Source organism: Vanellus vanellus, assembly GCF_965231255.1.
Source record: "Vanellus vanellus genome assembly, chromosome: 3".
In the NCBI taxonomy this organism is placed as follows: Eukaryota; Metazoa; Chordata; class Aves; order Charadriiformes; family Charadriidae; genus Vanellus; species Vanellus vanellus.
The window spans coordinates 87,719,405-87,745,136 of NC_138907.1; the positions used below are offsets into that span (position 1 = coordinate 87,719,405).

At 43.6% G+C, this 25,732-nt stretch overlaps 1 protein-coding gene across 1 annotated transcript in view; it reads right to left on the reverse strand.

Moving 5' to 3' along the window:
- Positions 1–21,236, reverse strand: part of ANKRD6 (ankyrin repeat domain 6) — a 38,780-nt gene extending 17,544 nt beyond the window's left edge. Inside the window, exons 1-3 of the mRNA XM_082481310.1 lie at positions 21,027–21,236; positions 9,713–9,811; positions 537–635 (exon numbers count right to left, since the gene is read on the reverse strand). Of these exons, the coding sequence (XP_082337436.1) occupies positions 537–635; positions 9,713–9,811; positions 21,027–21,146 (318 nt within the window). The 5' untranslated portion in view covers positions 21,147–21,236. The remainder of the gene's footprint in view (positions 1–536; positions 636–9,712; positions 9,812–21,026) is intronic.
- Between the last annotated feature and the right edge of the window lie 4,496 nt (positions 21,237–25,732).

The window sequence follows — 25,732 nt, forward strand, 5'->3', positions numbered from 1 at the left end:
ATATTTTTATGAGGCAGATATATACCAGACTTAAATGTGAAATACCTTCCACTGACACCTTACGCATCTTTTCCTATCTAATCTTTGTGTTTTAAGCCTCTATCTTTATCTTCTAGTTTATCCTGCATCTCCTAGCAAGCAGAGAACAGCACTAAAGTTTTTGTTTGGATCTTGGAATTAATTATATTTACTCCCAAACTAAATTTACAGCCTGAGATTCTCAATTTCAAGGATAATCAAGGGAAACTGTACAGCGTTTTGTGTAGGGCATAGTATGGTTGTACGTTTCTTTAATTCCTCCCTTAATAAGCTGTGACCAGACTCTTAAAAAACTACCAGGCCTGACATAAAAAATAACTAAATCAGTAATTTATATTAAAGAGATGGTACAACTTTTTTTTCAATGTAACTGTTCCAATTACTTTCAAAGCATCAGATACTTACTCAGGACTACAAACCATAACTTTCTCTCTGAGACTTTAATATTACTGGCTGGCAAGACTGCCATCCCACAGGACTTTGCTTTTGCCTGTTACCTTGTCTTGTCTGTCCAAAGCACACCCCTCTTGAATCAGAGTTGCTATAACATCAGTGTTCCCTACAACAGCAGCCCGGTGCAATGCTGTCTGATCACCCTGCAAAAAGAAGCAAATTTGTAATCGGTACCATTCCCACGTCATTTTGACTCAATGCAAATGCGTAGCACACACACAGGGGCTGCATCTTCAACACATGTACTGTTAAATCCAAGCTGCCTTTGAAAACAGTCCCCATAAATAACTATCATTAAAGCTACCAAGATTAACGAAGTTATTGAAAGTATCAAAGAGCTACAAACCAACTGTTTACAGAAGTTTGCAAGTCATCACAATCCCACATACAGCGCTGAAGCGTTCTAAAAATACGGTAGTACTAGAAGGCAGTGAATCTAACACATTTGGCACTACGTGTCTAATAACCACCAGTATCTGTAGGGAACTAAAGGGAATTACAGGCTGTCGTAATTTATCATAATGATCCTAGACTAACTGGATGAGGCTCTCCTGTTTTGGCTCCGATTACTCCATCAGCCATGCTTAGGATAAGGAGCATGAGATGAGATCAGCCTCTTCAGCACCTCTGATGAATTTACTAATTAGTGCTAAGAGTGGAGGCAATTTTATGATGAAGACCACAACTGCAAGGCCATCAACTTATTTCATCCAAGCGACAGAGAGATCTTGAGGTCCAAACAACTTTCCTTTCTCATTGACCTGCCACGTAGCAGCAACAAGCAAGTTTCTTACATCAGTTTATTTCCTTTATGGCCAAGTCTCCAGAAGAAATGATGCTGATGCAGTCATCTTGTGTGCCTGCCCATTTATCTCCCTGCTAACAACTGTTGAACTCATTTGCTGAGCTAGAGCGCCCAAGATTAATTTTCTACAAAACTTCCAGAAACTGAAGACTAGGGAAATGCAAACTACTGGCCCTGCCCATCTATATATTTTTACGTGCATTTTGGTGAGACTGTGATATAAGAGGGGGAATAGGAGGATTTATGCAGCAGTGTGTAGGGATGTAAGACATCGGCCGACGGGAAAATGAGCTGCAGAAGCTCCACTGCTGCTACAACAACCAGTCTTGGCTTTCCTTTGAAGTTGCTTTGAGCCTGCAATGCTGAAGCACAGCCTGAGTCCAGGCACAAAGCCTAGCTTCAAAGCTGCACACAGGCTTTTTGGGGGATGAATAAACAGAGTGGGAATCCAATCCACTGCTGCTTATCTAGATAACGGTCACAAAAAACACACGCAGGGCAGAGATATGCAATGTATCCTGAGGAAGAAAAGCTTGCAGGAAGCTAGTCCTACATAGATAAAAAAATTCTCTGCTACAAATCTTTATCAGATAATACCACATTATATTAAATAGTAAAACTAAAGGAATTTCTGTATTTTCTGTCCTACAGTCTACAAATCTTTAGATAACTGGAAAATTTGGATAATTTCTTCTCAAGGGCAATTAGCAACTGACTTAAAAATTGCTCTTGGTAGGTGTCATTAGCACAAAAGAACCCAAAATAGTTATTGACCCATAAGGGAAAAATGAGCATTGCCAACCACAACCTTTTAGTAACCCCTGTAATGCCAATGCCCACCACTAGTTAATCGTTAAATTGGCTTATAATCATGAAATTGATCTTTAAAAATTGTGTTGAAGGTTTTTTTAGAAACTTCCTATGTTTTGTCTCTAGAGGTTACATACTGCTACTTTTGTTCTTGTCCCTATTAAGACTGGAAATGTATTTTAAGAGATTTTGAACAAAGACAGCAATGGTTCCAGGAACTGGGACTTTCAGAAAAACACAAAGTATTGGAAAACTGACAGCACTGCAAGTTCCCTGAACCTGTGTATTTGTTCCAAATTTAAAGATAAACAAAATGTTATGGAAAATGTCCAAATTATACCATCTCAAGTGCAAGCGTCGATAGTTCCCAGTAACTATTACTGCACAGAAATCTGCTCGCTGACGAGCTGGGGAAGAACTTAACACCCTTTTTTCCGATAACACATGGTACTGATGACTAGCCCAGCTACTGCTACTGCAGCAATGGGTAATGTGGACAGTGCAAAGGTCATTTTATCTGACTACCATGAAGTGGAAAGTAATCCATCAACCTATCCCTGCCAACCTGTATTGCTGCACCAGCAAAACTATAGAAGATACTATAATAAAGACTAAAAGAAGATGACATCTGTCATTGCAATGCATGGAGCTTGAACAACGAATGGTTGGTTCCTACTTCTTTACAGTCCAGAAAATTGATTGTGGAGAAGACCAAATTGGGGGTGGGAATGGATTGTATTGGATTTAGTTTGTAATTAAGGATCTTCTTGCTGGGGCAGTTTAAATCAAGGCTGTTCTTGTCGTTAGCCCAACCCCATCACAGTAATTGCAGGGAGTTCAAAGGCCATTCAGCTTTTTTGGGTTTGTTGATATGGCAGCTACTTTAATGGCATCGCAGTTAAGTTAAAAACAAACGCATATTTGGAAAGGGGGAAGCACACCTCACTGCTGCAGGAGCAGGTCTCCCTTGGTGTTGAGGGGCCATTCACCGGGGCTGCAGAACAGCACTGGGGCAGCTGCAGCCATGCCCGGGCTTTGTCCCATACTATATTCTGGTCCCCAAAATGGAAGCCCAGGTATGTGAAGGGACACAAGTCCCACAGATGGTAGGCTCAGGTGCCTCCTGCCCAAGGTGCGGGCTTTGGTGCTGACATCTTCTCTACACAAGCATGGGGAGAGCCAAGCAAAAAAGGGTAAAGTCCAACCAGCACCCTGACCAGGTGAATAAATACTTCATCCATGTAACAGGAACTGTCAAAGCGTATCTCACACCCTGCCTCACCTGGAATGAGGCATCTCCCAATGAAGACGTGGCAGGTATCAATGTCCTGGTGAAGGTTCCTACCACTCCCAGGCCTCCCAGTCAGCAGGGTAGAACCTGGTCAACCATTCCCTCGGATCTCGGCACACACATTAACCTTAAACTGCTTAAGGTGCTGTGGAAGCTGAACCACCAGATTGTGATGGCCTCTGTGTGTGAGCCACTGAATGACCCAGCCACAGACAACTATAAATAACACTGTCTGCACCGCTGCCTTTCTAACCTGTCTTGCCTCCCCATCAGCAGAGGAGAAAACCCCCATCTTGCCTCTTATGGAGTCAGAGAAAACAGATGAGTGATATGTTTTTCACAGTGTGAATTTTCAGACAGTGTAATCACCAACTCGTATCTTTTAATTAATTGCTAAAATAACTGTCTCTGAAAGCACTCATCGGAGTTCTGCCTTTAGCAAGGCATTAGGGGGCTGTTCCAGAGGCTCGGAGTGCAATTACACTGGTAAATGTGTATTAACTGCACAGACTATTACGTTGGGTACAATTTATGATCCTATTTGTAGGTGATTTATGCCTTAGGAACAGACCGCAGATCAGTAGCAATGAAGAGAGATAACTCCAGTGCTGTGTCACGCAAATGTGACCTTGACAGAAACAACAGAGTCTGCCTAAATGCAGACATGGGCCCAAAGCCAAAAAAGACACTTAGGTGCCTAAGTGAAGCTTGGTAGAAGTAAGGTACTTAAGTCTACAACAGTGTGCCTTAAAGCCCCTTCCTCAGCTGCTGCCTAGCCCTGAAAGCAACTCAAACTCAGTTTGAGTTTCCACTTCAACACCCCAGACATAGAATCACAGAATCATTTTGGTTGGAAGAGACCTTTAAGATCATCAAGTCCAACCGTTAACCCAGCACTGCCAAGTTACCACTAAACCATGTCCCTCAGCACTACATCTACAGGTCTTTTAAAGACCTCCAAGGTTGGCAACTCAACCACTTCCCTGGGCAGCCTGTTCCAGTGCTTGACAACCCTTTCAGTGAAGATCTCAGCTTGCACGCTGCCATGCGGCACTGCAGTCATGGTGGCACCAAGGAGGTCATCGCGTAGCACAGACCCAGGACTGCCGCTTTCCCTAACACAGCTGTCTCCCCTCCTCTCTCACAGACTTGCTGGAAGAAGCTCCATGCAACTTGCAGGTACACCCACCACCCTTTGAAAAGAGGCTAGCAAAGCAGGTGGCCGCTGGCTTTTCTGCAACAGCCCAGAGGCTACGGTACTCACCCAGCTTGTCTTGCCATGAGAGCACTGCTGTGTTGAAAGTGCTCCACTTTTAAGAAAAATCTCGGTATTTACTGGGCTAGAGAGAGGAAGACACTGGTGGGAGACTGGGATAGGAGCCCACATCCCCCAGTGCGGCCAATGCAGGACTGTCCAGCGTGAGGGCTCTGCATATAACGGGGCTATTCCACAGCAATGCCCAGCACCAGCAGGTACCTTTCCAAAGGGTGAAATCATGCTCTTAACAGAGAGTTTAAACACCTGCTTTCAGGAGAGGGTTACAGACTGAGTGTCCTGAAGAAAGGGAGATACGTAAATCTTCACCTTCTCCATGGATTTTTGGCATTACATCTTTCCTTTAGCACTTCTGTGTTAGGTAGGGTGGTGGCGCTTTGCTCAGTGTCCTGGTGTTTGCAATTACCTCCTCGAGTTTCTTCATTTGCTGACTAACTTAAAACAGGGGCTGCAACCACTGGGACCAAGCACCTAGGAACTGGGTTGGCATCTAATTTTACATCTGAAGTTAACCCCAAGGGAAAGGAAACAACACAAGCAACTTACAAAGGGTTTCAGGTAGGTATTAGTACTTCTGCCAGTTCTCCTGGGTTACTGCAGTCTCTATATAGACTCTACTGCCCAAATTTAACGAGATTTCATTTACCCTGGTTTGTAACACTTTTTCCTTTCTCTGATTTACAAAAGTATTATAACCACCATATTTTGTTTTCCTGCACACTCCTATTCTCCAGAGCATCTATCAGTTGTATGATCTCCTTTAAAGATCCTCTCCAGTGTCACACTTTGCCTCCTCACTGTCTTTCCATGTTTGCAGAAATCACCAAACTGTCTTGCTATAGGAGAATTGCACCAAAATAATCAGCAAAAACTTGTGCCTTCAGTCCCTGGTACAAGATGCTGAATGGCACTTGCGAAGTCTTATACTTTGAAATCAAACCACTACATTTACAGTAGAAAGTTCAAAACATTTTAAAGTGAAAATATAACCACAAGTGTTAAATACTCGCAGGAGCATACAAGCATATGTATACAAGCAGCTGTATACAAAGGCAACTGAATGCGCCCTAATGTTTCTCAATGTCAATGTGCTGTTCTCCTCCTCCTTTGCTAAAGAAAGGCAGTCATCATGACACACAGTAAGAATAATTTCACAAACGATGATGCATGACCAGCAGAAGAGAGCAAGGCCTGAAAAAATAAACATGAACGAAACAAATTACAGCTTAAACAACACCGAAGTGAGAGCACAGGAATAAGCCACTTTGCATATTTACATTCGGCTAGAAATGATTATGAACCCTAGGTTATTGTTCCATTTGAAATTATTTTTCTGCTTCTTAAAATGGAGCTTCCAGAAGAGATGTTTTGGGGCCTCGGGCCTTTGTTTTAAATCAACTTGTTTTCCCAGTTAGATTCTCAGAGCGGGCACACAGGACAGGAAACTCGATGCAGAGCACCCAGCACAAAGCCCACCATGCAGCCATGCACCACAGAAGAGCTCGGTCGTGCCAGACCACCAGGCCAAGGTTTCACAGCATGCAGCCATGGGAAACATCAAGCTCAAGACAGGGTTGATGCACAAGGTTTCTAACCTCCTTCTCTCTTTCTGATCTTCTAGGTTCCTTCCTAGCCTTTCTCTTCTGGTTTCTCTTATCTTTTTCGTCCTTGACTTCCTTCACCAGGACAACTTTCTCCTTGACTATTTCTGAGGTGTGTGCTGTATGGATACTCATTGACCATTCAGAGATGGCACTAGGATCCCAATAAGAGTTTTCAGTATTGGCAGGGAGAAGGAAAGAGTTAGCTCCTGGGGTGGCGTACTCTACAGAGCTGGACTCCACTGGTTGAAATTCATAATAATCCCACTCCAGGCCACTGGAGGTCATTCTTCAACTAATTCTTACGGCTCTTACTGTGTTTTAAAGAATGTATCTGTAGAACATGAAGTGAGGGTTTTAATGTCTCCACAACATTTAGCAACTTTTAAGTTTCTGCTTATCATGTGGCAGATGAAAAGTTAGTCTTGCATTTGTTCATTAGCTACAGAGAGTCAACTCCAAAATAAAATGTGTTAAGGTTTCTCTTGTTATTTAGAAAAATACAATATATGTTATCTTTTTAGATTCTGCAGATTTTTCTGTGTTATCACAAAAATGCCACAGATGAAAATCAACTAAGTAATTTACTTTTCAATTAAATATAATACTCCCCACTCTCACAAGCGATTTAATCTCTGAACCTAAATCCGTATTCCTGAAAAACAGCAATGAAATGCACAGATGTTAATCAACAGCTGAAACTACGATGCCTTCACTGCCAAATAAGCACACAGTAAATGTGACGGAAGGCATAATCAATAGATTGCAACTAAAAGAGAGTATGAACATATCCTGTGGCACATAAATAAAGTGTAACTATTAATTATACAAGGAGAAACCATAAATAGAGAACCTTCTTTGAAGACCTATGTAAAAGGAAAGCAGAAATATTTTAGTTAATACCTTTCACAAGCAAAAATCTTCACCTGGAATTTTAGCCTTCCTCCTCCTCTGAGACAAACACAAACACACCCTCTAAGACTCAGCAACTGTTGAGGCTCTCCTCAACCCCAACCACATTACAAGTACTAAATACAGAGCTAAAATCAAAATACATTTTAAAGAAACAGTACCTGTGAATCAAGCATGCATCTATTCAGTACAGATTAGTCACCACATTTAGAAGCGGTATCCAGTTATCGTGAACAAAGCCCCTGAGAAGCTTGCAAGGCAAGTGAAATAGGTCTTCTACGAGCTGAGTATTTCTACAGTACAAGACTCTTAGCCAAACTGAAATTATGCTAAACACTGATTTACTGGTATCTATTATGGCTATCATGTTTACATATAAACAGACTAGTTTTTATTCCTAGAGAATTACAAAACCCCCAGACTTACTCAAAAAACAGTTTTCACAGAAACCCAATTTGACCAAATCAGTGGAAGCTCTTACATTCTTAGAGCAGCAACTTGCTTTTCTCAGGAAAACTGACTGTACTTGTAAAGTACCTGCAATTTTGTCTTAAGTACGTGATGAATCATTTTTGCTGGGAGAAACTGAAAAATATACTCGGGATACATCTGAATAAACTGATACTACCATTACACTTGCAAATCTGCTCCATTTCACAGATGGGCATAGGGAAAGAATAAAGAGCACAGGAAGCAAAGCTTCTTCCTAGAAAAACAAGTTTTCCAGTAGAAAACTGGCTGCACCAGTACCCCAGTCCTAAGCTTGTCAGACAGACTGCTCGCGTCTCACAAGGAAGCAGCTACTCATGCAGAGAAGGAAACCAGTTTTCCAATTTCTGTAGATATTTAAGACTCTCTAGATGCAAACAAATGCCTAAGGGGATTTTCAAAAGGCACCTAGACATTCCCAGTGTCCTTTTAATAGTCATACAGGTGCCTCTACTAACCACCTTTGGACCTCTAGGTCCTTTGAAGAATCTTACTTTATTTATTACAGGGGGAAAAAAAGCAACCCTTCCTCAAACTTGTTCCAGCGCACTATCAGAAGTTAACAACAACCCTGAAGAAGTCACAGTTATTCAACTGCTGTTGTACATCTCAGCCTACACCTTCATTCATCAGAGTGAGGTAACTAAAGCCATATTACCACTCACTCCAATACTCCCTTAAAGCCCGGTCCAAGATAAGAACTATTCTTATGGAAAAACGAGAAATTCCAGTAACTTACATATTTTACTGAATGGAAACAAACTACTATTTGCTAAATTCAAAGCATGTTTCGTTGTGCTGATGCTTCACCACACAACAGGCTCACAAATGCGACCATCACCACATCGAGCACGTTTGCCAGCAGGACAATTTCCCCGTGATGCTGCAGAGCGCTCCGGGCAGCTGCTCAATACTCTATACACTACGGCATGAGTATACACAAAAAGCATCTCCCACTTCAGGCAAACATCAAAATGGATCGTGTCCCCTACCTGACGTCCTCCAGTGAGTTCCTACAGAGTACAACGAACTCTTATTTAATCTCCACACCAAGCGGCAGACAACTACTCTCAGTGCTACTCACACCCACCTGGCGCAATCAGAGCTCTTATAAAGCTCTGCAGCCTGAGCAAGAGGATCAAGCTATTCGTTGAAAACCAACAAATTTTATACTGTCTCCCATGTAGTTTTGCATCTCTAAATTAGAGGTTACATCTCCAAATTAGAAAACGGAGAGACAGGTTTTCTTTTCATTTAATCCTGCTTCAAAGAAGTTAAGATCACAGTATCACAGTATGCTAGGGATTGGAAGGGACCTCAAAAGATCATCTAGTCCAATCCCCCTGTCGGAGCAGGAACACCTAGACGAGGTTGCACAGGAAGGTGTCCAGGCGAGTTTTGAATGTCTCCAGAGAAGGAGACTCCACAACCTCCCTGGGCAGCCTGTTCCAGTGCTCTGTCACCCTCACTGAGAAGAAGTTTCTTCTCAAATTTAAATGGAACCTCTTGTGTTCCAGCTTGAATCCATTACCCCTTGTCCTATCACTGGTCGCCACTGAGAAGAGCCTGGCTCCATCCTCATGACATTCCCCCTTTATATATTTATAAACGCTAATAAGATCACCCCTCAGTCTCCTCTTCTCCAAACTAAAGAGACCCAGCTCCCTCAGTCTTTCCTCATAAGGGAGATGCTCCACTCCCTTAATCATCTTAGTTGCCCTACGCTGGACTCTCTCCAGCAGCTCTCTGTCCTTCTTGAACTGAGGGGCCCAGAACTGGACACAATATTCCAGATGCGGTCTCACCAGGGCAGAGTAGAGGGGAAGGAGGACCTCTCTCGATCTGCTAACCACCCCCCTTCTAATACAGCCCAGGATGCCATTGGCCTTCTTGGCCACAAGGGCACAGTGCTGGCTCATGGTCATCCTGCTGTCCACCAGGACCCTGGTGGTCTGATCTACTGGTGGTCTGATCTACTGTTATTTGCAAATTACCTTTTCCCCTCCACTCCAAGCAAGAAAGCTGTATCTACTTACGTCATCCTGAATATCCAGGTCACAACCTGCCTTCAACAAAACCTGGACAACGTGGAGATGACCCTTGTGGGCAGCAAGATGCAGGGGCGTCCGGCCATGCTATTGAAGAGAAGAAAATAAGATGAATTTTTCCACATGGTAGTTGACCAGAATTTGATATGCTTTTCCTCATTGCTCTTTTCATACCTCACTCTCTGAAACCTGCAATAGCAGCAACTGACATATATTAGTGTACCAAAGGCTTTACCTTGGTTTTGTTTATGCTGAAAACTTCTCCTCCCCCTTCTGCAACATTTCAGTTTATCCCGATAACACTCTCCAAAAGGGGTATTATATTCACATAAGGATAGTTCCTTACAAATTGGGATTCGGCTTTGTGTCAATGTCTAAAGAGAATTCATGACCCTTTTGTTTCTGTCCCTCTGGAGCACAGAATTGTCAACCACTTTCAACTTCACTCTGTACAACAAAGTTGCAATAGTGGGCTAATTCATATATTGTAATGGGCACTGTTTTTGCAACAGAAATAAGAGTTACTGGACTGTTGTGTATGATGGACGCTGCCCTTAAAAGGAATGAAAGACTTGTAGTCACTCCAAATGACTTCATGTGTACAACAACCAACCTCATTTTGCCAAAGATCTGTCAGATTTTTTTAGACAATACGGTTAGACAATGGATGGTTCCCTAATAAACAGGACAGAAAAGCTTTAATTAGTGAGATGTATACCTGATGTATGGTTTTAGAAGAAAAAAAGAAAGCCAAAGACTGAAATTTGACAGTAAAATATTTTTTTTTAAAAAAAAAGCATCTCCCCAACAAATGGGTTCCAAAAATCTAAGTAAAATGTCAAGAGAAAAACAATAGTTACTTGTAATTGAGCCCTGCTTGAGCATCCTTTGACAGAATTTAAAATGTAACATCTCAGGAAAGGGAGAATAGTCTGTTTCTCCTAAAAGAGGCACAAGAATTGATGTGAAAAGAGTCTCAAAGAGGGAAGAGATTGTAAGAAGCAGTCTGGACAACAGAGGAGAACTACAACAAACGATTCCCTAAACACTTAACCCATACAACCTGAAAAAGAAAACTCCTAAGGGAGAATCAAGGATTAACTCTTGCTCTAGGAAGTGCGTGTGTGTATATATATCTATCTATTTCTTCATTACCTCTGCTATTTCTTTTTCCACCCAGTGATTCACCCTGCAAAGGAAGATAAATGGCCCTAATATATCACCTACAGAAGGAGCAAACACCTTAAGAGCTGACTGACTCCTACTGTCCTGAAGTAAGCAGAAGACAACTGTCAGCTCTCTGAGGTTTTAAGCAACCTCTCCAGCAGGAAAGCTACTTCAAGTAAATAAAAAACCAAGCTCAAGACAGGATTGTTCTCACACAGCAAATCCCATACCCACGTAACTGGTAAAGTCTCAGGAATTCAGCACCTTCAGAGCAAAAAGGAAAACCAGTGTTGAAATCCAGAGAATGGCTGGGGTCAAAATGTCCATTTCATTACTGACTAGTTGTGCTGTGCTTCTAAAATGTTTAAAGTTGATTAATTATCCCACATTATCAATTTGAAGGGCCAGACCTCACCCACTCTGACATGCAGGTCTCAAAACCCAAACGTTGTCTCCTGTTACTGGCAGCAGCTCTTTCCAGCATGGGAAACTTCCATTCCCACCCTACTGAAGGCATGGGAAAGGCTCGCTTTTGGCTGTCACCACTGCCGCTGGGCACCACCCAGCCTGCTGCCTGGGTGCTTCTCACTCGACCTGGCCGCAAGTCCCTAAACGCCTGCCCCTATGGCGAAGGGCACCAAGCTGCACCCAGCACACTTCCTTCTCCATCAGCCTGGAGGAGAGCCAGGGCTATGTCACTGTTCCAGGTAACTCAACAGCAGGAGGCATAAAAGTCTCCAGGCAACATGGGGGGAGGAAAAAAACAAAAAAAAAAAAAAAAGGAAAAAATGAAAAAAATAGATGCCAGATTGAGAAATCATTCCCAGCTATGAACAATATGATTGGATTCTGAATATGTGCTCCAGCACGTTCAGGTTTATGGGTTCTGACTTTCTACATTACTTAATGGCAATAAGTAAATCACCTAATCCGGGCATCTCACTTCCCAGAAGGTTACTAACACATCATGAAAACAATTTATTGCAATCTGTGCATGGAGCAGAAAAAATCCCACACAAACTCAACTTGAAGCCAGCTCATGTACTTTAAAAGGAAAGCAGTATCAGCTACATGAATATATCCCAGCAGGGAAAGTTTCTGATAAGATAATCATCTCTAACCACTGAAAACACAATGAGGTTCAGCCAAAGGTACTGTGTTAAAAATAAACTGTGAAAGCAGAGTATGAGTTTATTTCGGTATGAGGGACACGTTTTCCTCACCCAACACACCTTCCTAGGCAATCGCGACACAGAGCGTGCCTGGTGGCAGGCACAAGCACAAGGAAAGGTTGCAAAACTGCAGAAGATCCAGATTACACGACCTTCACCTGCCCATTCAGTGCCTTAAGGCACATTAAATTAAAGTCACCCTGGGGAACGGGCTTATCTGGAGGATAAGGAGGCTATCTGGAGAAGGCTGCCCTTGCCCCAGGGAGCACCAAGCTCTCCTGTCATTGGGACCAACCTGCCTCCTGTTCTCAATAGCTGGGCAGCCTCCCCACGCTCATGGCCAGCAACAGGAGATGGGTGCTGGAGGACAGGGTACTCACTGGAAGAGGCCACCGTGGGGCCAGGGAGAGCTGTGGTTTCCCCAGCAATAGGAGAGAGGGCGAGGTGTCAGATCAGCAGGCAGAGGGCAAAGCTGCTGGGCTTGGGAAGGAGGGAAAGAGTAGAGGCTGGCAGAGAAGGCAACCCCATTCCAGCCCCTCCAGCAAGTGACACCAAGCATCACCATGTCCGCAGTGCCACCGGGGACAGGAGCCTACACAAGGCAACATTCCCTGGCCACTTCTGTCACTCAGTAAACAGAGTTAACCGTGCATTTCCCTTATTGTCATCTCCAAGCATTCAAAAACTTCAGCCAGGTTCCCAAACCTCAGGTTTTGGTTTAAAAAAATAAGAAGTTGTTAAAACAGAAGACTAGAGGATTAAAATTTATATTTCAGCTTTTTATTCCAGAGGGTTTGTGTGCTTTGAGATTCTCTATCCAGAAACATAGGTTCAGAGGCATCCCACCTATTGGAGACACCTAGAGAGAGACCTTCTGAGATCAGAGCTACTGCATGCATGCAGTCCTTGAGCTCTTCCCAGTGGCTATAAAGGGAGAATAGGAAAACTATGACCCTACTTAGGATGGGAGAGTGGGAAGGAGGATCAAATCCAGCACATTACACTGATTAGAGGCACAGGCTTTTGGAAGAGCACTGATCATCTCAAGATTAATCATAACCTGCAAGAACTGGCAATGCCAGATTTTCTTTTTCTTCCCAGTAACATGAAAATGAAAGCAGAGATGGACAGTACAGCTGGACAGTGCTCCAATACGGGCAATGCAAACACTGGAAAAAAACTCCCACCCACCTCCCCATGCAAACATATATACACAGGTGTGTATGTACCTATGTATATACACACCAATCCAGAACAAACTATGGGGGAGAGACAAGGCGATTTGGGTGCCCCTCATGCTGTGATGACAAACTGAGACCATGGCAATCTTTGGAGAGAAACATTCAACAGGTTTGTGCCACGGTGGGAAGCCCCAGCAGCGACAGCCAGAGCTGCTCTTGCCTGGCTCTTCTCCTTCATGCCTGATCTTCTCCTTCATGTCTGCAAGCCAAACCGACAGCCCTTTACAGTGACTGTGCAGGAGACTGCTGATAGGCTAATAGGACTTTATTTTTTTTTAATAAATTTTTTCTCTCACAACAATGCATCCTATCTAAAATATCTAGGAGGAAGAGGGAGGAAGGCAGAAAAATTTTCCTCTGCGCATCTTCTCCATAGTCACTTCACACTCACCACTGCAGCACAAAAGAGGGGGGCTTATCTGAATACACACACGGGTACTAGTGGGAGAAGAAATATATACGAAAAAGAGTGTCTGCTATAGGTGCTCACTGAAAGGAGACAACACTAAAACCAGGGACTCCTTAACATGCAGATTACCAATTTGTAAGTTTGTGAGCATTTCCAAATATGAACTGTAATGGTTTGGGGGTTATTATAGAAATACAAATGAGAGAGTGCTACAACTTAGGATTAATGAACCAATAAAGCAGTCAATCATATAAAAAAAAAAATATGCAATTTGGACTTCTATTCAAATGTAAATAATTGCTTCAGCAGGCAACAAATAATACAAATCCTCCCGAGTCATGGGCTTATTGACAAAATAAATGGGACCTATTGCACTAAAGCTGCAACTTCCAACAACCGTGACACTGTGCTAGAGCTATGGGGCGTATCAGGTTGCAGTCAAGCATAGTAAACAGCAATATGAATTTCAGCAGTAAAGTGCAAGGGTAGGGTTTTTGTTTGTATTTAATCTGTATTCTAACTTCCCGACATCAACAGGCAGCTGTCAATACATACGGTTTAAAAGCAGAATTTTCTTAGGAGCAGCTGCCAGCGTATGCACTCTGTAACCAAATCCATCGGGGGGGCCCTTAGCACCACGAGCCGCATGATCTTTCCTTGTGTTTATGTCTTCGTTGATACTTTTATGCAAGTACATTCAGTTCTCCATCTCACCCTGCTTTTGTGCTGCACAAGGACTGTTATTTATTCAGCCATTATGCACTCACACAAAAACATGCCTATCCGTGTTTTATTAGAAAGCTTGAAAACAAAAACCCAGTCTTGTCACTTTGTTCACACTGATGATTTGTTAGACTGTTCTCCATGAATAACCTGCCTGCTCAAGTCAGCAGAAAGCTTCTAATTGACCTCAAGACTCTAAATGTTTGCTAGTCCCATTTCATTTATTTTTATTTATTGTTTAAAACAGACACAAGGAGGTTTTTCAAACTGAAGGAGTACAAAAATGTGAAAGTACCAAAATCTATTTCTTTTTTTGTTTGTCTGAACTTAAAAAGGAAGAAAAAAAAATCGTTTTTAAGAACTCAACATGCTAAGTTGAAATGCTGATGACAAGATTACAAGTACCCCAGCATTACAGAAGTGTTGCCATATAGCAGATTTGTAACAGGATTAGCTCAAAAACTCAAATCAAACAGAATTACTGAATCAAAACAGAAGCACCACCTTTTGCATTTCTCTTTTCTCAATCATCCCATCTCTGCAGAATTCAATTTTATAGCTATGATCTTAATGCTACACTCTGCAGAAAAGCTGTATTCTGCTTCCCTTTGAAAAAACATTCTTAAAACCCCTGGCGCTATACAAATTACATTAAAACTGGCTGTACTACCTTTATGACTTCCTCTGGAAATCTTTTTCACATTTAACAGACAAATGGCACAGTCCTCTGTGCGTGCTTGCTAATACACAGCAATTTCTGGCCCTATTAATTCTCGCTATTGAATGCTACACACCGTGCTGCAATGCCCCAATGAAACCCAACATCCAGTAACACTTTTTTTGGGGGAGCTGTAATGCAGAGGTTCAGACCTGGAAATTTCATCTCCAGACATGGAGCAAGCCCACATTAAGGGCTGTTTTTCCCCTGAAAGTGCCTTGTTTCAGCCAGGCATCCTTGGGATACGCCAGAAGTTGATGCCTGGGAGGTAAAATCCTGCTTCTCTCCATCCTCCAGGCACTGTTCTGATGACAAGATCAAGAGAAGAGCCAACCTGATCTGAGATGTCATTGCTACCATTCCTCCTGGGCCACTCCTAGTGGCTATCAGCCCTTTCCCTAACCTGTCTCAACTCAGAAAATCAAAAGAAAAATAACACGGGACAAGGAAAATACCATCCTGGGAGGACAGCAAGAGAGAGCAGCTCAGCAAAGCTCCCAGAGCTTAAATGTCAAAGATGCAGCTGTCAGTAACTTTACTGAAAGAAAGCTCTACCACAAAAGGACTGAAAGAAGGGATCAGCTTTCTTGCATGAAATAAAGGACTTAATTGCACCCGGCTCAGTTCTTAATTTTCCAGCTTTTGCAGCATATCCACCAAAATACTTTATAAAGGCACCTGCTTGTTGGATCAGCCAATTTGTATGATCAGTTGTTTTGGGATTTTTTTGCCCTTTTCATAAAGAAAACAGCTATAAGTTTCACACCCGTGAAGAACGTCAGATAAAAAGGCACAAAAACGGGAATCATCTTTTCATCCTCTCAGGCAGAGCACGAGAAAATGCCCAAAGCAGAGCCGTGAAGCCTCACACACTGAGATCCAGACTGTCTCTTGGCCACCACCCCACATGGTTGATGGCACAGATCACAGCACCAGGACGAGCACTTGATGTATGTGCAATGCAGGGCCACCAGACCACTCCCTCTCTGGGCTCCCTGGTGTCAGATCATCAACAGTGCTGTGACCTGCTGACCATCAGCCCTTCTTTACATATCCATCGTCCCATCGATACCAGGGAAGGTCATGGAGCAGGTCATCTTGAGTGCCATCAAAACCCACATAATGGGCAACCAGGGGATCAGGCCTAGTCAGCATGGGTTTATGGAAGGCAGGTCCTGCCACACGAATCTGATCTCCTTCTATGACAAGATTACCAGAATATTGGACGAGGGAAAGGCTGTTGATATTGTATACCTGGACTTTCAAAAAGCATTCGATACTGTCCGCCATATAATTCTCGTGGAAAAACTGGCTTCGCACAGCCTGAATGAGCATATGATCCGCTGGATCAAGCACTGGCTGACTGGAAGGTCCCAAAGAGTGGTGCTCAATGGATTTAAATCCAGCTGGCGGCCGGTCACAAGTGGTGTGCCTCAGGGCTCAGTGTTGGAACCATTTCTGTTCAACGTCTTTATTGATGATCTTGATAAGGACATAGGGTGCATCACCAGCAAGTTTGCAGATGACACCAAGTTAAGCAGGAGTGTTGATTCCCAGGAGGATAGGGAAGGTCTACAGAGAGACTTAGATAGATTGGATCATTTGGCCAACATCAATGGTATGAGTTTCAACAAGGGCAAGTGCCAGGTCCTGCACTTGGGCCACAATAACCCCATGCAGCGCTACAGGATTGGGGAGGTGTGGCTGGAAAGCTGCCTGGCAGAAAGAGACCTGGGGGTTCTAATTGACAAGCGGCTGAATATGAGCCGGCAGTGTGCCCAGGTGGCCAAGAAAGCCAATGGCATCCTGGCTTGTATTAGAAATAGCATGGCCAGCAGAAGTAGGGAGGTGATTGTGCCCCTGTACTCAGCACTGGTGAGGCCACACCTCAAGTACTGTGTCCAGTTTTGGGCACCTCAATACAAGAGAGATATCGAGGTGCTGGGGCGAGTGCAGAGGAGGGCAACGAAGCTGGTGAAGGGCCTAGCAGACAAATCATATGAAGAGCGGTTGAAGGAGCTGGGACTGTTTAGTTTGAGGAGGAGGAGGCTGAGGGGAGACCTCATCACTCTCTACAACTATTTGAAAGGACACTGTAGAGAGGTTGGTGCTGGTCTCTTCTCACAGGTAATTAATGACAGAACAAGAGGGAATGGCTTCAAGCTCCAACAGGGTAGATTTAGACTGAACATTAGGAAAGAATTTTTCACAGAAAGGTGAAAAAGCATTGGAAAGGTGGTCGAGCATTGGAATAGACTGCCCAGGGAGGTGGTTGAGTCACCATCCCTGGATGTGTTTAAGAGGCGTTTAGATGTGGTGTTGGGGGATATGGTGTAGGGGAGAACTTTGTAGAGTAGGGTAGATGGTTGGACTCGATGACCCCAAGGGTCTCTTCCAACCTAGACAATTCTATGATTCTATGATTCTATCATTTTAAAAGCCCTCAACCCTGGAAAGAGCCCCAGTGCCCCTCGTCAGTCATTGAGGGAAGATGCTGGAGTGTACACCAGCACACTAACTTCACCCGGACAGATGACTTGTTAGTAACACTGTCAAAATGAAACAAGTGCATCCCTGAGAAAACGCTGAAGTGAGCACCTGGACACACCAGTTCTCTACTGTATTTTGATTCTTTCATACTATTCTTCTTCTGAAATCATATAGTTAGAGGTGACAAAAGTGAAATACTGTTTTGCAGCTGAATTGTTGTTTACTGAAGCAGCAATTAACCATATCATATGACCTTCCCTATACATGATAAAAATAGAACCGGACAAGCTTGCCAGCTATCCAGCATTTAATAGTACTTGGTTTGTTACAGAAAATATGCTTCATTTTTCTTAAGCCATGCTCAATTAATCCGGTTTGAATAAAGAACTCTCTAGCATTTAGCTCTAGATCCTGGTCACTTCAAGCTGTGGCTCTTTATGTTTGTTTTTTTCCACAAGAATCAGTCTAGGCTTACAGATGCGTATCAAATAAATTTTAAGCCTAAAGTGGTGTGTGAAATTGTTCCCTCCCTCCAAAGAGCTTTGTTTCTGCATGTCTTCTTCCAATAAAACTCTGATAGAATTCAGCAGGAATTTTGGCTGGTAAGTACTACCCCCCCCCCCCCCCTTTTTTTTTCCTTTGGAGCAAATCCCTAGAATTTAAAATTAAGTTGACAGAACAAACTGAAGACTTTGACTAAAAGCAGAAGACATAGAGGTGTAAGAGAACCAAGGCATGCACGTGAATAAATTTATTTTTATGCTTCATTTGCAATGAGTTTTAGCTTGGAGAGGGGAGAAAGCTCTGGGTTCCAATTTATCTGAAAGCCTGATCAATAATTCTCCGCTACAATAAGCATGCCATCTAATTTCCATCCTAAAATTAACAACATCTATCCTGAAAGTAGTTCTCATATTGCACCTCTTCTGCTTATTGAAAGACTGCACAAGAACCTGGCTCTCTGATGGCTAAAAAATCCCTTCAAATTTCCAGTTTAAATATACTTGAGGCTAATTTATATGTGCTTGCTCCTGTGACAACCTTGTCCTTGACTTTAAATGGCTCTTTCTCCTTCCAGCCTTTGTGTGTCACCAGATTAGCAAGCCAAGCTCTTCCAGAGCCTTTATAGATCTTCCAGCCAGCCTTTATTTGCTCTCCCTGGGTGAGAGCCAGATGCAAACTGGACACTGTGTAGACATTACTGAGTCTGAACTGATGGGCTTTGATGAGGGATGCAGCTTGGTGTCATGCCTCTTGGTTCACACTGAGCTCACCTCTATCTGGCTCACAGCACAGGAGGAATAAGTGCGTGAGCACCTCCAAAATACTCCACACACATAGCCTCGGTCACTCCTCTGAGAGCCTCTCCACTCCTCTGTGCACTGCTCTGCCATCCTACTGATCTGACTTCATTTCTTCTGAGCAGGGCTTGTCACCAGGCTACCCAAGTACCTCATCTGTGCTGTCTGCTGATGCACCAGGATGCACCCAGAATGACAAGGACAGCTTTTGTCATCCCCCCCTCCCTGGGCTCCATGGGAATGACCCACAATCTCTAGGAAAGAATAACTACAATCCCGTAGCACCAGTTCAGCTACAGGGATGGCCTCACAGCTCATCAGCAAGCACAGCTTTCCAACAGAAACACCAACACTCTGTACCTGGGCACAGTTTTGCCACCAAATGAGCTTTGCTTTGATTTTCCACTCAAGGGTTGAACAATAAAGCAAGCGCAAGGAGGAGGAAGCCACCTATATCGTACAGGAAAGAAAAACTTGTCAACTCTAGCAAATCTGCTTTTTATCAAATTAACCAAATTTTGTGTTTGAAAGTCAGATCTACACAGTTTCCTTCTTACTGTAATTAACAGAAGGCATTGATAATCGCATAATAAACAACAACAATGAGAAAGTGTCAATTTTGCATTTGAATCATGGATTATGACAACTAAATCCATGAAAGAGTTAAATCAGTGGCATGATTATTCTGGAAACCATTACAAAGGACAGCACATTTTATGTTCAGACAGCGTGGAAGCTGGATTTGAAATTACATTAATGCACAAATTTCTACAAAGCATGGCATCCTTTCAATCATTTATGTATTTTCAGGTAGATCCCTCAGCAGTTTCAAAGTTCATGATCTTAAAAAAAAAAAAAAAACAACCACCACAAAACCCCGAGCTACCATTCAGACCTCAGTAAGTCACGATTTCCTAATCTATTACTGACTAACTTTAATAGCTGTTCATCAGCTACAGAGCTGCTTGGACAACAGAGCCAAATGGGCATCTTTATGGGACCATTCACGCTTATTACATCTGTGCTTTGTATCTACCAACAAGAGGCCACTTAGTTTTGGCAAACAAAACTTAGAAACACCGGGTGTCCTGGCACCACTCCAGCTTTCAAAATAAATACTATCTACAACTCAAACACTCCAAAGGGATTGAAAACAACCATCACTGACAGATAAAAAGAGGAAAAGAGAGATTACTTATCAAACGTACTCACATTTGCTTTCTATCTGTAAATATTAGCCCCTATACATATATAATGTTCAAAACGCATTTGGAAATACAAATAAAACTAGACACAACGGAAAACAATAGTTCATAAAAACAGGACGTTCCAAATTTTATGTTACAGCTCTAAAGATTTAACTTACCTAATTCTTTTTAAGGGTTTTTGCTGACTAAATCTTCTCTGCAACTGCAACTTCTATCCCATCTGTTATATGCTAGTATTATTTATAATGTGCTGAGTTAGAAATAGGTGAATAACTGTTTGAACTCTCTTAATATCTAAGCAGAAATCCTTTGATGCTGACTTTATCTCAAAGGTACAGAGAACACAGTTTGCAACCCCCAAGTTCGGAACTGACTGGGGACTACACGGCATGAATCAATGAAGATGTTGGCATATAAGCAAGGCTGCTGTACCAAGAAACTTCAGTGGCAAGAAACGCTTTCTGCATATCTTTACCCTACTGCAACAGGTGGCTTTCCCCCATCCCCTCACCCAGAAAGATGGGCGCTCTGAACCACCTTCCCTCGACAATGATGAATTGCTCCATTCATTAGTTCGCACAGTGTTCAAAAGTCAATGCAGGCTTTGAAAAAATGTCACTGCCCCTCTGCTGACACACTATGTTTCTAAGGACTCGGTGTTCACTACAGATGTGTCTGCTGGGAAGTGTATAAATGCAAGACATGCACTATATTGTAAATTCACATGAGCTATGAAGTATAAACTTGAAGGAAATCTAAAGACTAACCTCAGTCACATTCAGAATGGTAAAGCTACAAGGGCATTTTCCCAGACAATGGTCTAGGAGTTATGTTAGTTCCCAGGGATTTTGCAAAGCGTTTTTCTCTTGTTACCTTGGTAACCGCTACCTTGGCACCCTTGTTGATAAGCTGCACCACATTCTCCACTTGGCCTTTGTAGGCGGCTACGAGCAGGCGTTCTGAAAGCACGGCGACCACATCCTGCTGGCTCATGAATTAGCAGAGAAAGGTTTCCCAGTTTCTTCGGTCCAAAAACAAAGGCTTGGGATCAGTTCAAGCAGCATGCAGGCAGGCAAGGAAGGACCCCAGCTCCCTGGATGGTGACGTTATTGCTATGCCATTCTCTGCACCTGTGGATCAGAAAACAACACTGCCGTCAGCAAGGTTTCAGACATGGAAGCACTGCAGCAGCTTTTCCCTGAGTGTTTGTCTTCACATCGCTCTGGAAGGGGGTCACAAAAACCCCTCAGAGCCTCCTGAACACATCACACTTCTGTTACAATGTTACAATGCAGAGGGATGTAGCAGGTTTTCAGAATGCCCTCATTCCCCTAGTTTGGGACAAAAACCCTTAAAACTTTCTGAAAGCAAAACTCTCTTTTGGCCTAACCTCTACTGGCATGGCTCCCTGTCATTCTCTCCTCCCCTCCAGGTCTCCCAGACTTTAATTGGCAGAGTACCGGTTAACTACCTCCACTGCTAAGAGTAGCTCAGCCTGTGTTGGCCAAGGGAACAAGGATAGTTTATAGTTACTGGCTGCAGATATAAATACATAAGCCTCTGCCTCGGAAGGACTGAGTGCAGTCAGCAATCAAAGGCAGCTGAGTGTTCCCTCATGAGTATAAAATGCTTCACAGCCTCCCCTGAACCATCCCAAGGACACTTTGGGGAAGGATCACAACCTGCAACTGGGAAACTCATCTTTGCTGTCAGTGAGAAATGATGTTCCCTCTGCGGTACTGACATCACACCACACTGACCCCAGAAACAATTCAGATTTGGCACTTGTAATGCAAACTAGTGAGCATGTTCTTCTTCCTGGGCTCCACTGACCCATGCAATGAACCATCGGACCTGAAAAGTGATTTCTGACATAATTTCAGAAAATGTATCCACAGATCACGTTGAGTTGTAGGATCCAGAACCCGCCCAGTTTGGGAGCATTTCAGCTTTATCAGTACTTGCCACACCTTGGTATTCAATTGCTTCAGTACAGGAAAAACATCTTCAAGATAGACAGTGTGTGTACACATGATCGATCTTTCTCTCTCTTGAAATATCACTGCACTGCTCCTTACCAGCTACCAGTATTACAGACTTTGCATAGTCTAAGGGTAATTGGTACAGCAACTATATGATCTTGGAGATTGACAGTGGAATACAATGTCTTTCACCCTTACGTTATCCCTTTGAATCCATCTCAAAACAGCAATAACTAAAAGCTATTACTGTTTAATGGCATTGCTGCCCCCCTAAATTGATTTGTCTCTGTTTAGCTGATAGTACAAAACCCTCCCCATCATAATCCCACCATTCAGAGTACTGACATTTTTGCTAACAGCTTCAGCAGGGAGATCAGCTCCAGAACAGCACAAAGATTTAATTTCCATCCTCATACCAGGAAGACACTCCCAGCAACAAGGAGAAAATGCATGGGTGATTGTGGCACTTGAACTCCCCATCTTCTAAATACTGGGGGCAAGACCTTTTAATAAATATCACTCCAATGTTATAAGGTCGTATCCACCAGTACACCTCTGCAACAAAAAGGTGCTGTAGCCCTATTTAATTGAATGGTTAATAGGGTGTCGTGATCCTCTGTGTCACCAAAGTGGTATCCAAAGTCCTCGGACCCTGCAGGATCGCTGATCTATACTAGACTTTTTAGATCACAAGCTCACATATATTAAAACCATGTTGGTTAACTTGTAGTAGTAGTAGATACTTGCAGAATTTAATTTGGACTCCCAAGGTAATCTGTATTAATGAATCTTGAAACGGTTTATGAGCACTAATTCTTACAATACCCTTTGAGGTGAGTATTATGCTCAATAACATTATACACATTTTATAAAAGGGCCCTTTAAAGGACAGGAAAGTTCCTGGTTTCTCCAAGGTTAATAGAAAAGTTATGTCAAAGCCAGGAAATAACTCCCCATAACTGACTCTTGATTTCTAAGTATAAGCATTAGGCAATACTATCTCCAGGTAAAAGATTCAGGTTAGCTTTTCTTTACCATCCCCTTGCTTTCTAGGTGTGAACATGTTTTGAGCAACATGGAAACTGCTGCACATTTATTCAGAGAAACAAGACAAAAACTTTCTGTGTCTCAAAAGCAGCACAAGAATGGACATCAGTGAAGCAGTGCTGCACCCTGTGCCGCTGGACCAGTCCCACTCACATCCTCAATGTGATGGGCACAGTTTGGACATCCTGGCCCAAGTTTAGATCTCGCCTGCCTAAGTATTTGCTTTCCAGTGGCACATGTTACTGAAGCAAGCTGAACACCCTGGGCCCAGCTGCCCTGCTCCCAATGCCATCCCAAAGCAGTATCTCTGTCACCCAGGAGTGCTTCCCACTCCATCCCTCCATGACCAGCGCACAGCACAGGGCAAGCTTTCCAACAGGCATCTTTCCCCATGAGCTTTTCAGGCAGTGGGGTGGTTTGTTTCTGTGCCAGCCCTTGCCTGTGGTGGCTTCCAGGTGAACTGTACCATCACTTGTTTGTCCCCATCCTTAGACCTAACTCGGATGCCCAAACACTGGATGGAGTCATGCACAACACACTGACATCCAGCTCTGTGCATCTTAATATGTGCGTGGTCAGACCCTGCTTGGTTTTCTTACCTGTTAAATTAAAAAAAAGGCAATAACATCATTGACACTGAGAGATTTCCATATTCACTGCAAAAATCTCAATGGAAACATTTTCCCGATACACTGACATCTGTTAGCAAATTTGCAGAAACTGTAGATGCTCATTACATCTTAGCCACACCACTAGAAACATACACTAATACCTCAACTGACTTGCAACAGTGCAAAGTTTAGTGCTGTGAGGGAAGTCTGGTTAACAGGTACGTACCTACGCAAGGTAAATGCTGGAAATCGTCCTCCCTAGTTTGATTTTTCTCCCTCCCTCTCTCTCGCTGCCTTCCCATTACTGCAGTACGCTCCCCTCAGAGACTACGAGCCTCAGCCAGCCATGCCCTGCCACGCTGGAGTGATGGACCGCGATGGCCCCACCGTTACCGTGTAATTTGCCTTCTTGCCTCCTCCACCAATTGGATGGCGTATAAAAGGACAGCAAGGAGCTGACTCAGCTATTGGTCTTTTACGGACGTCTCCCACATTGTCCAAGTCTCTGTCAGCCGTCAGTCCCCTTCCCAGAGGGCAGTCACATCACGAGCCCAGCTCCTGCTCCTGGCTGTTTTGCTGACAAGCGCTCGCACAACAGGTCACATTCTCCACGCCGGCTGCTTTACATCTCCTCAGCTCGGATTATTTGCAACTCAGAAAAGCACGTCCGATTAGGACAGAAAGCCCAGACAACTGAAAGACCAACTTTCCTTCTCTCCTGAGCTGGTAGGAAAAGGCAACGGGGAGTGGGAAAAAGAGCGGAAGGGGGAACAACCTTCTCGTTCCCCTCCCAACAGACCCTCCCCCGGGGACAAGCGGTGGCATCGCTTCCCACCAGCTTTAACTCTCTACGTGCCTCAGACACACAGAGCATCTTTTCTTGAACACGTCTGCACCCGCAGCAGGAGGAGGAAGGTACCAGATGCCCAAGGACTACAATTAAAAGCTCGACCGCCCCTTTCACACCCAGATGGTGCAAAATGAACACGACAACACAATTACAGACGCTGCATCGTATCCCTGCTGCCAGCACCTGCTGCCCAGCATTAAATCCCTCATTATGACTCCCAAATCCGGGAGCTCAGAATCTGGGAATATATTCAAAGCTTCTGCCTTCAAAACAAAAAAAAACCCAAACAAACAGGATTTTGCTTTAATGTATTTTTAAATAAGAAACAGCCATCTCTGTGTTTTTGTGTTTAAGATCAGATTACTTACCTGGGGCAGGCTGGGAAAGCAACACCTACTTCCCCAGCCTCTCTGGGGAAGCTGGCCAGGTGTGATGCCCACAGGTTCAACTGCTCCACCACAGAGCAATCCCTTCTGAGGATAACCTGCTCACCCCATCAGCGTGGAAAAACGCGGAAAAGGACAGATCAACCGTAGATTATTATTCCCAACCGGCAGCAGCAAGGCACTGTCCCCAGATGCTGAGGTCCAGCTGCATCCCCACAGATAATGCCCGCGGCTCGATGAGTCACACCGCCTTATGGATGCTCTAGGAGATGTTTGGCTGGGAACGGCACAGCACATAAAGCTCGCAGCTCCATCCTCTCTCCCGTGCAACTGGCAGAGCGCGCGAAAAACACTCTATGCACCTTCCCCCTCCCCAGCTCCCTCGTCTCCAAACTGCTGCCAGGCTGCTTCAGCAGCCATATCGCCTACACGTCAGTAACAAATAAGTACAGGAATGATGATTTTTGAAAGCCAAAGGAAAGTCCAAGATACATCAATCATCACAGATACTGAAAGATAAGTTGATAGCCTCTCCTAAATTCACAGGAAGGATTTAAGAAAACAGCTTCATCTCTGAGGGAAGAGAAAAAAGCTGAAAACCAGGATTTAAGAGCTATGAGCTAATCAACTTTAAAAAGTCCCCTGCACTAAATGGAAAAGATGCAATGCCAGAGCACAGGTCAGTCTCTCAGTACAATCACCA